Below are 14,539 nucleotides of genomic sequence, written 5' to 3'. Positions count from 1 at the left end.
TTTTTACATGCATAACGTTTTCTCCTTTCATTCAAACCCAAACCCTCCACAATCGCTCTTCTTTATCTGTCAGCCAGCATTCAGACTGTGTTCACTGTTGACTGTCAGCTGCACCTCAATCCCTGTCCTCTCCTTTTAACCTCAGGCTTATCTATCAAACAGCATACTTCGTTTTGTGTGCATGTAGAGTAGAGACAGTGCTAGGGAGAGAATATCTCCTTAGTCTCTTCTGATACACAGCACTTACACACTTTTCCCCTCCTGGGGAAGGAGAGGAGAGACAGACCTAGAGGTATCTACAACCATTCCTCCCCATTCGCAGTTGACTGAGTGAAAAATTGCCCCTGTTTGAACAGCATTTGGTCAAACAGAGATCTCCATACTAAACTAAATATCAGATTATACCATACAGTTGTACTAAGCACACTAGCGTATGGAGAAAAGACAGAGATTGGAGGCTGCCCAATATAGATGGCTGAGGGAGATGCGATACAATTCATGGAAAAACAAAATAAATGCAAAACTAAGGAATCTAACAGAGCAGGACATGTTAGAAAATATCATCAAAGAAAGAAGGCGCAGGTGGTTGCAACAAGTATATTGTACAGAAGATGGGAGACATACTAAGCAAACTTTGAATTGGGTACCCAAGGAAGGAAAGAAAAAGCAAGAAAGGCCAAGCAAGAACTTGCAGAAGATAGTGATGGAGAATACTGAATGTGCTGGTATCCTCTGGGAAGAAGTACTACAACTAGCAAGCAGCCATAATCAATGGAGGTACTGGATTGCACTCAGCTCTTAGGCAAAGGGAACAGAACACTGATCTGTTTCTCTTTGAGAAGCCAACCCCCAAGAAGTGTGATACAATGTATAGTAAATGCAAAGAGATGTGTAAATTCATATGAAAGGAGAGGGTTTCTTTGCAACTTCAGATGTGGTATGCCCTATACCCACCTCCTACACTTGAGTCTAATCAACTTAGCATACGTTTGCTGTGTGCCAAATAAAGAACCCAAGTGATTAAATCTGGAGTCAAACTGAGGTTTTTGGGATCCCAGAGAACTGGATAAAGTGCTCTCCCAAAACTGAACAAGGTTCTCTGGATAAACAGAGTGGAAAAAATCTCGTAGGAAATCCCAACATTGCTGGGCAAGGAAATAGCTTAATGGGAGCCCTACACATTTCTAAGCATCAGTGAATCCAGAGACTGTCCTTCAGCAAAAGAAGGAAGTTGGGCTTTTCATAGCTGGCCTCCTTCCTCTTTCCACTACGACTGTGTTTGGGGTCATGAAGCAAGGGATTTTCAGAATAGGACCAGACCCGGAAACATGTGCTCAGAGTATATGGTAAAGGCGGGGTGCTGTGTGGTGGCACTCTTGGGTCAGCCCAGTCAAAAGCAGAGAGGACAAGGACAGGAAATGGGGACAGGTGAGAAATATCTAACTGTGTTGACAGGAGACAGAAGGAAGGACAGGATGCATAGAAGGGAAATATCAAAAGGTCTGGATAAGATTTCCATAAGCATCCATATTTTTAGGTTTCCCTGAACATTGTTGCTTTCCTGCCGTAGAAATATATAATAATGCCAATGGAGCTGAACATGGTGCATATTTACAGCATGTGGTAACATACTTTCCAACATACATCTTTGGCACCAAAGGTTCAAAACAAACAGACAAAACCAAAAAACACATTATTAGTTCAACGGAAGGCAAAAAAAAAAAACAAAAAATACCAAAAAAAACAAAGAGGGACTAGGACTTGGGGAAGGAGGATTCTTCTCCCCCCGCAGCAATCAGATCCAGTGTCTCCCGTTCGCTCCATGCTGGAGCTCGTTTGCGATTCTGGGGGGACTGCATGGTCACCTGTGCTGCTGAGCTTGCCACACTGACCAAATAAGAAATTAAATTAAAAGGTTCCTGGGGTTTTTCCTGTGTACCTGGCTAGTGCATCGGAGTTCAAAGTGCTGTCCAGAGCGGTCACATTGGAGCACTCTGGGATAGCTCCCGGAGGCCAACAACATCGATTTGCATCCCAGCAAGGTCAATTTGAGCGCTACTCCCCTCGCCGGGGCGGAGCACAGAAGTCGATTTTAAGAGCCCTTTACGTCAACGGAATAGGGTTGCTTGTGTAGACGCATTCATTATAAAATCGACCTAATGCAGCTAAATTCGACCTAACCCTGTAGTGTAGACCAGGGCTAAGATTACAGAATGATCCACACCTGGGAGAGACCAGGGTGATTGCCCTATAAAGAACAGGAGGAGACTAGCAAGGGACCAGGGAAACTTAGGGAAGCTCCTGCAGGAAAGACTCGAAGGTCAAGGGAGCTGTGAAAGGGAGACACTGTAGTGAGCAGGATGCTTCTGCTAGAGACCCTGACTGAGAGAAAGATTTGTGCCTGGAAGCCAGAACCAGAACGCTGAGCAAGGCTGAGTGTCAGCCAGGTAAATCCTAAGAGTACTGGGCCAAGTTCCTACTAGAGATCTTAACTCGGAGAAGGGTTTGGAGCCTGGAAGCCAGAAGGCTGAGCTCCAGACAGGTAAAACCAGAGAGGCTTTGAATTGGGACCTAGCTCTGGGGAAAAGTGCTGCAGGCTCTCTACTTAAAGGGAGAGTGTGACTTAACTGGAGTTATGGCATGGAGGGCCAGTATCTAAGGACTCAAAACATTTTCCCCCAGGGTCCCATTTATTACCTGTGGCCTGAGAGTTAAGGGGCCCTGAGAAATTGTTAGCAGTATACTAGAGAGAGAGTGACCTCTGGCCATGAGGGGGTGCGCAGGAGGCAGCCAACCCTTTTCCAGAATGCTACAGTATTAAACTTGGGCTCAGACACTACAATATTCTCTCTGATTCAGCATACAAATTAAAGTAAACATCTGCAATTTGTTACATTCCATAACCTATTATTTGCTTCTATACCTACTAATAAATGCAGCAAAACCTCTACAACTTTCTGCATCATTATGCAACCTCCTAAGGGATTATCCCAAATGTACAGAATACAATTTTTCTTTCTTACAAAATCACATCTCTTAAGCAAATGATTTTTGTTGCACCCTATCACTATAACCTTAAGCAAAACATAAATCTTTTAGGGTACACCCAAAGTAAAACTAATCTATGAGGTTTCATGCAGATATTAGAATATATAAACCTCAATACTACCTATTCCCTTATTTCTAAGTTTCAAATGGTGAAAGAAAGTAACTCTGAGACCCATCTTCCCATGTTTTCTAAAATGGAATTCAGTACTGTAGATAACAATACTATTCAAAGATACTGCAGTAGCTACCCCCATCTTGTTTTCAGAGTTATGCATTTAGTTCCACATCAACTAATTAATTTGAGTTATAGAGTGTTATCCTAACTTATTTTGAAATTAAGGACAGAAACACAGAGAGGGGCTGAACCCATACGTTATGAGTGGGATGTTCGAAAGAACTCAGTGTTGACTCTGCTCCCATTTACTTCACTGGGAACACAGTTAGGCCAACACTGAGTTCCTTTGAAAATCCCACCTTATAACCAAAGTCATGGATCTGGATCTCAGCTTCTCTGTTTTCCTTCATCTCTAAATGTTGAATTCTCCTATGATATGTGTACATTGTTTTTTTCTGACTCTGTATTCAGTATTATGAATATTATCTTTATAATTCATATTCCTAAGTATACATATTAGATATACTTACAAAGTTTAAATGAAGTGGGAAAATGTGAAATATAAAATGCATAATTTTGTTTCTACTATATTGATAAAAAACAAACATACAAGTTACATTTTTTTTAACTTATACTATAACAAAAATTAATAGTAAATATTTATAAAGGATCATGAACCCTAAATAGTTCCTTTTCAAAAGTGCACCTTACCCGTTTTACTAGAAGTGATTTGTTTATTAACTGCCTCTCTACCAAAAAAAAAAAAAAAAAAAAAAAAGTAGAACATATCCACAATTTTCTCCAGAGATTTTATTGTTAAGCAGTTTCGCAAGCGTATGGAAATGAGAATTCAGCTGAAATTACCTTAATAACCAAATCAAATTTCTGGTGCAAATCCCTGTTTATTGGCTTTACGAGACTGAGTACAGCTGTTGTGAGATTCATACAGAAGTACTGTGGATAATCCTCAGGAGTCCCTGCAAAAAAGATATTGAGGTTTGAAAACATAATTGAGAGGAATAAGTACTGTGCGTAACAGCTTTATTTAAACCGTACATTTACTTCACTCATTAACCAACAAAGGAATAAAATCAAATTCAATTAGTACAGGGGTAAAAAAATTATGCAGTATGTGAGAAAGAAAGAACAGATGTAATAATTTCTTTTGTAACTTTCAAAAGTTTAAAAACAGCTGTTTTCACAATTTTTAAATAAATTTGAGGATTTATAGTCCGTGTTCATGTCACTAAACATGTCACTAAAACATCAGCACTTATGACCTTGAACATTCCTTCTGTTCCCTTAATATATCAATATATTTAATACTGTGCAAAACAGAGGAAGGGAGACTCGAAAGTATGATTTTCCTTTTTTTTAAAAGTATTTTAGAATGGTAGGATCAGATAAACAAAAGCAGAAAATATCTCACTGCTGGCCTCAGTAAACAACTGCTAAGTGACAGGTTAGGCCCACTGTACAAAGATTTACACATGTACTTAAGTGTATGCACTGTAAGAAGTCCCATTAACTTCAATGGGACTACTCAAAGTGCATAAATGTAACCATATGCTGGTCTGTAAATCTGTGCAAAGACAATATAATAGAGACATTTTCTACTTACTTACAGAGTTTTCACTTTTAAGATTTAGAAAGAAAAGAGAAGAGGTATGCATAGGTGAAAAGGGTGAGGTACAAAAGGTAGTACTTGAATAACAGCTTTGGCAGAATACAAAGACAGCACTTTTTACCGCAGATTACCAAGTGCTCCAGAAAGGTTTATTATGGGAGTACTGCATATATTGCTGAAGTGATTAACAACAAAATTATTGGTAATGTTTGCCTCTGTTAAGCGGCACTGTACAGACCCATACACAGTTGTGATCTACAGGCTTTACTGTAAGGGAAATTATGTTTCTCCAAAAGTTAAAACTTATGGCAGAACTAGAATTTTGCAGGAGCCCTAGGCTCCATTATGGAAATTCTACCCTTTTAAGAGCCTTGCCACAGGGAGTGAAAGCTATCAACTCTGACAGTGTCTAAAGGAAACTCAATGTGTGAGCTAAAATCTACCCTGATCATCTTTGTTAGCATATTGAAAAAGCAATATCTTGTACTGAATAGGCACTTTCATCTTGGTCAAAAAGAGAGAGAGAGAGAGAATGAATAGCAGGAATGCTGTATTCTACTTTATAGAAGTATCCAGAAAATCAGTTGCTCCCAATGCTGGTAATAAAACTGCAAAAACCATGGAATGGAAAACAGGTGTACATAAGAGTTAAATGTTTAATTCACAGGAGATGGAGATAATATATGTAAAATATTGCACACATACCTGTGTGTACATATATATATACACACTCACCCATAAACAAAACAAGTACTGATATAATATGTCGAAAAGATTTTATTAGCTTGAGATGGCCATAGTACTCAAGAGTGGTGTACCTTATACTGGTCATTTTAAACAAGTGGTGATAAAAACTTCACACCACACTATCATGCATTGTATGTTGTAAATACTACATATATCAGTTACTTGATAGCGTATATATATAATTTTAAGTGTCTAAAATATTTCTATTTAAAGTATTCATAAATGGATTATTTACTGAATCACTCTGTGAAAGATGTGGGGGTACTCTTTAATAATTGTTATCACTGTATATGTATTTGTCACTAGTATGGTATTTCTGTACAATATATGGAAATGGATATTTCATCCTAGAGGTGTGTCTGGAGAGCAAAGACTGCCAGAATATCAGAGCCAGCCTTAAGGGCACTAGCCCAGTCTCCAGCGCAGCCCCAAACCCTTTACAACAGGAGAATTCAGGTCATCCATACACATGAGAAAGAACCAAATTGGAAGAGAGAAACAGAGAGGCTCACAGACACACAGGAGGATATATTTTCAACCCTCTCTGAGTGGAAACACACATTTCAACCTCTTGGGGACTGGATCTCTGGGTGGCAGCCCCCATAACCCAACCATGTCAATGCAACAGACTTGACTGAGTTTGGCACCTGTAAGTTTCCCTTTGGACACAGAAACAGCACCTTCAAAACAAACTATTAGTTATTCATTCACCCAACATTATAAAGCACCTGGAGCAAAGGGTAAAAATAATAAAGGCTTATGTTTTGAATATATGAATATTTCCTCTTACCAAACCCTTACATTTTCTTTGCATGCTTTGATACATGTCATATAGTCTAATTACCTCCGTCCCTGTGCTGGGAGAAGCACTGTCCTGATAGCAGCATGCTCCCTGTGCCTCTGTGGGTCTTCCTGCTTCCCTGACAGTACCCAGTTATGCTCTGTCCACTCACACTTAATCCCCTCTCTTTTCTAGGACTGGGGTCTTGTTCTAGTTTAGGATCCTCCTTTGATCCTAGGCTTAACCTTGGGAAGAGTATATCATTCTCAGCTGGAGGGGAGCCAAGTAAGGTGTATCCCTCAATAAACAGCTCTCTCATTGTTTCCTCAAGGAGTCTGATCTTATCTTCTGTGACTATTTTGCTTTTCCTGCTTGGTTCCTTTAGAACCCTTTTGATATCAAGCAACCAATCACCCCCCCTCCCTTACACACACCATATTAAAAAAAAATACAAATATTTCCAATTTGTCACACAAGCCTTGTATAAAGGTCAAGTTTATAAACCTAAGTCATTTTCTGGATTAAAAAGAATGCCTAAAGTTAAGCTCCTATACTGATATTTAAACGTCTACAAATAGTAGCCTGAAGTGCTGAACCTCCAGCAGGTCTGGGTGTTCAGCAGATAATAACTGATAGGTTGCTCTAGGCATAGGAGGCAGAATGTTAGGTTTGAAGCTCAGACTGAGGAAAGAAGATGAATGGAGGAAGCAAAGGGATTGAATGCAGGACACACACGTGTCCCTGAGGGAAAACAAGACCAAAGATATCAGATAGAATGGGAAGAAAATTAAGTTGGACATGGTAAGTAAGGATGAGGAGCTTGAACTTGATGCAGCAATATACAGAAGCCAATGGAGACAGAGAGATATGGACAGATTGGTGGAAGAGGACTCTGATAGAGATATTTTGGACAGACCGGAGGAGGAAGGGATAAGAGATGCAGTGAGGTCATACAACAGAAGATTACAGTAATCAAAATGTGAGATAACATGGTTTCTGCGGTGGTTGCTGCAGTGGGAACAGTAAAGAGAGGGTGAATTTTGGAGGAATTAAACAGGAAGAAGCAAGGAAGGACTTAGAGAGCAACGATCTATATGGAGAAGGAGAAAGAAGAGCTTTTGCCAGATTTTGAGATTCTATTGTAAGGATTGTGATATTTGTTGTGCTTTTCTTAAAACTCCATCAACTGGAAAGAACAGACTGCATGAAAATCTCAGCTCTTCCTTTAAAAATAAATAAATAAATAAAAAAGCAGGTTTCTAGAGCCCATGATTGGGGAGGAAAGCTTAAAATCAAGAAGCAAGTGCACCATAATGGCTCAGAAACCAGAAGAGAGAAAAAAACCCCTCATTCAAAAAATAAATAAATTATGATTTTAAAGCCAGTGTTATGACTTTTTTTAGGGCTTGATTCATATTAGAATGCTTGGGTTTGGCAATACTGAAAGAAGAGTCTACAATTTTATAAAATGCTTATAAAATACATGTTTATAAAATTATCATTGGGGAAGCAATACCTATGATCTTGGTTCTCCTCTCATTTATACTGGAGTAACAGTAGTATAGACAGGGGAGCTATCTTGGTATAAAGGTTGTGTAAGTGAGGATAATCTGATTGTATAGTGGAGATTTATTATAATGTATATGTTTCTCTAGGTGAAGACAGACTGTACAGATATTAATTTTCATTTATGATGCATGTAAATTATTGGCCCTTTTTGATGGGCACGAAAGTAGTGTTTAACCTGACTATGGGGCATTGCCCTTGAGCATCCCCTCATGTCCTGTTGGTTTGCTGCCCTTCTGCTCCCTCTCCCCCAGCTCTCCTGGACCTAGCTTGTACTTTAAACAGTCACTCTGACTCACTTTAACCCAGGAGCCTTCCAGCTCTCATGGAGCTGGATTGTACATTAGGTCAGCTCCAGGGACTCAAACAGCTTCTCCTCCTGCTGGCCCCTCTCCCGCAGTCAGTCTCTTTACTTTATACTTGGGAGGCTTCAGCAGTCCGACCTCCTCCTGGTGGTATTTATCTGCTATGAGGAAGAAGGAAGCATATATGGTAGTCCCATTCCCAAAGCTCATCCCAATTGGCTGGGAGAGAGGGGAGCCTTGTCCCACATACTCCGCAAGGCTCCAGGTCCTGGGTCGTTAAAGAAACAGTAATATTTTCTCCCCAAAACACTGCTTATTCCTAGAACCCCTTCCTCTCTAGTCTTCAGTCTCCTAGTTCCTAGGTCCTTGTATACATCAAACCTCCCAAAAATCTTAAAGGGACCACACCATGGGACAAGGTTTGCTGACCCCTAGGCACTACTAGGCTTAAGAGGACTGACTACCCCCATCAAAATCCTACATAGACTTTATTTGAAATTCTTCTATACTACATGAATACTTCAAAAATGTTTTCCTTATTGACATGTATGAATGTGCAGTTAGAATGTCATGTGGTACTTCTAGGTATATAGAGAAACTAAGAATTCTTCAATAATAGTTTAAATTATGTAATCATTTATGATGCTGCCAATGTGCAATACTGTATATTACAGGGGTGGCCAAACTTACTGACCCTCTGAGCCACATACAACATTCTTCAGAAGTTTGAGAGCTGAGGAGCACCTGATGGGGCTCGGGGCTTAAGCTCCATGCGAGGTGCCTACTGGGGCTCAGGGCCTCAGCCCAGCGGGAGGTGCCTGCCCAGACTAAGGGCTGGAGCCCCAGTAGATGTGCCCCAGGGGGCTAAAGCCCCCAAAACCCCCTCCCTGCTTGGCAGAAGCCCATACCACACCACCCCGCTACAAGGCAGAGGTCCCAAACTAACCCCCCCACCCCCCCGCCAAATCTGGTAGGCGGAGAAAGTGGGAACATGGGAGGATCTGTGAGCAGCACTTTAACAGTACAAGAGCTGCATGTGGCTCACAAGCTACAGTTTTGCCATCCCTGATATACTGGAAACCAGCTCACCATATAATTTATTCATTTATCTTCTTAATGATAGGCCAGATTGAAAAAAATGCATTAGGCAGGAGTAAGATTATTCCTTAGCTACACACAGTTTGGGTCAGTGGGTATATGTAGACCTGTCATCTCTACTGAAATATGGTTCAATTCCTGAAAGTCGATGAATGTAAAAGTTAATGTATGAAAAATGTTTCCAAGTGTCAGGTTTTCAAATGTCAGGATACCAGACGCTATGCAATCAGAAATCAAGTATTATAGTGCTATACTGTGGAGTTTAGTTCTGTAGACTTTAGCCTCTACCCTAGGGTGGGTCAGCTAGTTTGATCTGAAAGCACCCTTAAATTCTGGTCAAAAGCTTGTGTGTGAGACTGAGAGGAGATTTGGGAGCAACACCCAAGTAATAGCCCAGGTTAAATCTGCAGTGAAAACATACCCTAAAGGAAGAGGACTTAAGAATCACATGCTTCTCTGAGAGAAAAATTATCTCCTAATAACTTTTAGTTCTAACTGGAAACTTAGGTGAATTTTTATTTGAACACAGTAACTTGGATAATGACCAGCGTAACCTAACTACATACTGACAGGTTTCAGAGTAACAGCCATGTTAGTCTGTATTTGCAAAAAGAAAAGGAGTACTTGTGGCACCTTAGAGACTAACCAATTTATTTGAGCATAAGCTTTCGTGAGCTACAGCTCACTTCATCGGATGCATACTGTGGAAACTGCAGAAGACATTATATACACAGAGACCATGAAACAATACCTCCTCCCACCTCACTCTCCTGCTGGTAATAGCTTATCTAAAGTGATCACTCTCCCTACAATGTGCATGATAATCAAGGTGGGCCATTTCCAGCACAAATCCAGGTTTTCTCATCCCCCACCCCCATACACACACAAACTCACTCTCCTGCTGGTAATAGCTCATCCAAACTGACCACCCTCCTTACAATGTGTATGATAATCAAGGTGGGCCATTTCCAGCATAAATGCAAGTTTAACCAGAACGTCTGGGGGGTGGGGAGTAAGAAAAAACAAGGGGAAATAGGCTACCTTGCATAATGACTTAGCCACTCCCAGTCTCTATTTAAGCCTAAATTAATAGTATCCAATTTGCAAATGAATTCCAATTCAGCAGTTTCTCGCTGGAGTCTGGATTTGAAGTTTTTTTGTTGTAAGATAGCGATCTTCATGTCTGTAATTGCGTGACCAGAGAGATTGAAGTGTTCTCCAACTGGTTTATGAATGTTATAATTCTTGACATCTGATTTGTGTCCATTTATTCTTTTACGTAGAGACTGTCCAGTTTGACCAATGTACATGGCAGAGGGGCATTGCTGGCACATGATGGCATATATCACATTGGTGGATGTGCAGGTGAATGAGCCTCTGATAGTGTGGCTGATGTTAATAGGCCCTGTGATGGTGTCCCCTGAATAGATAGGTGGGGGGTGAGAAAACCTGGATTTGTGCTGGAAATGGCCCACCTTGATTATCATGCATATTGTAGGGAGAGTGGTCACTTTGGATAAGCTATTACCAGCAGGAGAGTGAGTTTGTGTGTGTGTGTTTGGGGATGGGGGGTGAGAAAACCTGGATTTGTGCTGGAAATGGCCCAACTTGATTATCATACACATTGTAAGGAGAGTGATCACTTTAGATAAGCTATTACCAGCAGGAGAGTGGGGTGGGAGGAGGTATTGTTTCATGGTCTCTGTGTATATAATGTCTTCTGCAGTTTCCACAGTATGCATCCGATGAAGTGAGCTGTAGCTCACGAAAGCTTATGCTCAAATAAATTGGTTAGTCTCTAAGGTGCCACAAGTACTCCTTTTCTTTTTGCTAACTACATACTGTAACTCAACCTGTTATGGTGCAAATGTAGAACTGTAACTCAAAAGGCCACAAAAATGTAAGAAACTTATAAAATGTTCAGTTATTATCTAATTAGTAAAAAATAGCATATTCTCTCACTTTGTGGTTCAGCACTTCTAGTTTAAGTAATTTATAACAGTCAAGTGAAATCTTACAATGTCTGTGTGGGAGATGTACATTTTGGTTTACAATGGGGGAAATCCCATGTGATGAGAAACAGCTGAAAGGAAGGACCAACAGATAATTCATTTCAATTGTATGTTTGAAATACTGCTCCAAAAATTTAGCATATCAGCCTGCATTCTCGTATATTTTACTAAATTCACTGAATAATGCACTTCCACTCCTTTCCAGATGAAGGCTCTCAAATTCACCAGTGTATGTCATTATACTTCTTTTGAAGTTATCTACAATGCCCAGTAGTAGAGTTTTAAAGCTCTAAAGTAGTGCATACCGGCAGAAGAATAAGCATATTTAAGACCTCAGAAGGTTCCTTTTTTAAGACAAAAACAGAAATAAAGACTAGTACTAAAATTACTGTTTTATTTTTTTCTCCCTAGAGACTCAAAGTAGGGTCTACTTGTGCGCGCTTTATTATGTTCCAGTGTAAGTATCTTCCCATTATAAGTTTGAATTTTAAAACTGCACCACCCCCACCCTTCTCTCTTCCCCAAAAGAAACCCAGTCACCTGATGGTTATAAAAACAACTTGCATGGGACACGTATGTTTCTGTGAACCCTATAATCTCTCAGTTCCCAGGATGGTGGATCAGAGGAATATCACAGAGGGGAGTATATCCTTGGACTTTGTATGATGTGGGGAGCGGAGGTTTGGCTGGGTGATGGTCAATCAGTGTTTTAGGTCTTTTTCCTATCAGCTCATAGAAGAATTGGGGAAACTTGTTCCTATCTGTCCAAGAGGGAGAGGGAGAGTGTTAAATGATACAGTGTAAGTCCCCCACAATAAAGAAAGGGGGAGGTCTCCATGAATCCCTTCTTGAACTGTATTCATCCAGGGCCAAAAGAGACCATGGACAATGAAGACAATCTAATGCAAGGGAGGAGAATGGGCAGGTTACAACCTTAAACACAAGAAAATAAAGAGTAGGTGGATGACACCAAGACGGCACCAAATTTCTCCGGGCAGAAAAGTTCAAATTTGGCTTTTAGAAGGAAACTCACCCTAGTTGCCATCCCCTGACAATTATTACACTACACTACAAAGTTTTGTCAACCATTCCCCCTATCTGATACAGTTATGCTGGCAAAACCCCCAGTGCAGGAGTGCTGGAACAATTTGTATAGTGGAGGTGCTGAGAGCCATTGAACCAAACTGTAATCCCTGTATATGATGGAAACCACTTCCAGTCAGGAGGTGCGGCAGCACCCCCCGTACCCCTAGTTCCAGCACCTATTCCCCAGTGTGGACACAGTTATGCAGAAATCAAAGTGCTTTTGTGGGCCTACCTAGTGTCATTCAAGGAGGCAGTGTTATTATGCTGACAAAACTCCTTTTGGAATAAGCTACATCAACAATAAGGGACTCTGTCAGTATATCTGTACCAGCAAAGCATTTGCAATGTAGACAAAGGCTTAGTTTGTGTTTGTGCCTGTGAATAAGAGCCAAGGATTATTATTATTATCTTCCCTAGCTATTTCTCAGCAGAATTGGAACACAGTCCAACTGAGAGTGTGGATAAGCATCTTCCATATTTTCTTTCCTTGACTGTGTCCTTATTTTCACTGGATGAAGCAAAAGATTCTGAATCTAATCTAAATAAATAACAATATAGTTAATAACCTAAAATGGAATAAAATACCAAAACTGCAATAAAAATGTTGCTGAGTAAAACAACGATATCGAACCCTACCAACTACAACATGAATCTTGTATTATGTTTCAGCTTTCCCACTTAGTCTTTCTCTGCCTGATCCTAATACAGTGATGGACTATGAATGATAGCGAGATTAGCAGATACCAACCAAGTAGGATGGAATAGAGGATGCGTGGTCGATCAGAAGGAGGCTGGATGTTTTTGTCCTGATCTATAGCTTCTATTGGTGGAGTGACATTGATGGGGTTCACTCGTGTCTGAAATGAAAATTAGGGAAATTAGAGCTGATAAATTACAAAGGCTGTTTGCAGTTCTTCAGATTTAGTAAAAATACATTTTGCTACATTGGACATTTACTTGAATGCCAAAGAAATAACGTGTGCGCATGTAAATATATAATGCAATAATAAGGACACATCTTTTGTAAAATGTAAAATTAACTATGCAAAACTAAAACTTCAAGGGGGAAAAATTTGGAACACAGAACATATGTCTCTATTGTGTTTTTCTTTAAAGAAACATATTATCCTAAAAATAATATATCCTGATAAAGACCCCAGTCCTGCAAATATGTACTTAACTTTACTACTGGGAGTGGTCCCACTGTTGTGGGATTACCCACAGCAATCCAGTTAAGCACATGTGTAAGTGTTTGCAGGACCAAAGTCAAAAAGAATACCTTCATCAATATCATGTCAGATATTAATTAGCTTCTAAATTATTGCTGTTTATTTATTTTCTATTTTACCAATGTATTTTGGGAATACATTAATACTCCAAAATATGCAGGCAATCATTTTGTGAATTATTATGAATTCAAATGCCAACAATACGAATAATACATGTGCCCCAAACAAAATTAAAAATCAATTCTTAGGTACCATGATGGATCCATTTGAAATATTTCTGACAGATATTCCATTGTAATAAAGTCGTTTATATTATCCAGTCACACAGTGGCCTAGCGAACTGACCACAGGAGTGGAATGCAGGCACTCCTGAGTTCCATTTCTGGGTCTGACAACAACGTGTTATTCAACCTTCTTTGACTCTCTTTCCTCATCTGTAAAATCTGAACAGTAATATTTAGTTATACCAGAGAATTATTCTCAAGATTAGCTAAAGACTTCAGTGCTTAAAATGGCAAAAACCATAATACAAGTAAAAATCTAGGTGGGTCATTGAGGAACCACTTTAAGCACCTGTTCCATCATGCAAGCTACTTCTCTCAACTTCCTGGATATCACAATCAGCTTCAACAATAGAACTCTACAGAAAACCACATACAAGAAACCCATGGATCACTACACCTACATTCATAGATCCCATGCACCCCAAACACACCAAGAAATCTTATCTACAGCGAGGCACTCAGATAGCACAGAATGCGTTCCAAGGAGAAAGGATATACACCTTAACACATTTAAAACCACCTTTACCAAACAAGGACATTCCACCAGAGAAGTAGATCGCATCATGTAATGGGCCACCCAAACATCCCAAGAGAACCTTCCTCAATTCAGAAATAAAACCCCCTCTGACCGCACACCCATA

The 14,539-nt window shown here is 40.0% G+C and overlaps 1 protein-coding gene across 1 annotated transcript in view; it reads right to left on the bottom strand.

Annotated features, from left to right (window-relative positions):
- The window catches only part of PCDH15 (protocadherin related 15), a 672,916-nt gene that overhangs the window by 326,683 nt on the left and 331,694 nt on the right, over positions 1–14,539 (bottom strand). Inside the window, exons 8-9 of the mRNA XM_077821312.1 lie at positions 13,134–13,242; positions 4,028–4,140 (exon numbers count right to left, since the gene is read on the bottom strand). Of these exons, the coding sequence (XP_077677438.1) occupies positions 4,028–4,140; positions 13,134–13,242 (222 nt within the window). The remainder of the gene's footprint in view (positions 1–4,027; positions 4,141–13,133; positions 13,243–14,539) is intronic.

This window comes from Eretmochelys imbricata, chromosome 7, assembly GCF_965152235.1.
Source record: "Eretmochelys imbricata isolate rEreImb1 chromosome 7, rEreImb1.hap1, whole genome shotgun sequence".
In the NCBI taxonomy this organism is placed as follows: Eukaryota; Metazoa; Chordata; order Testudines; family Cheloniidae; genus Eretmochelys; species Eretmochelys imbricata.
This window is presented reverse-complemented; position numbering and strand designations above follow the sequence as displayed.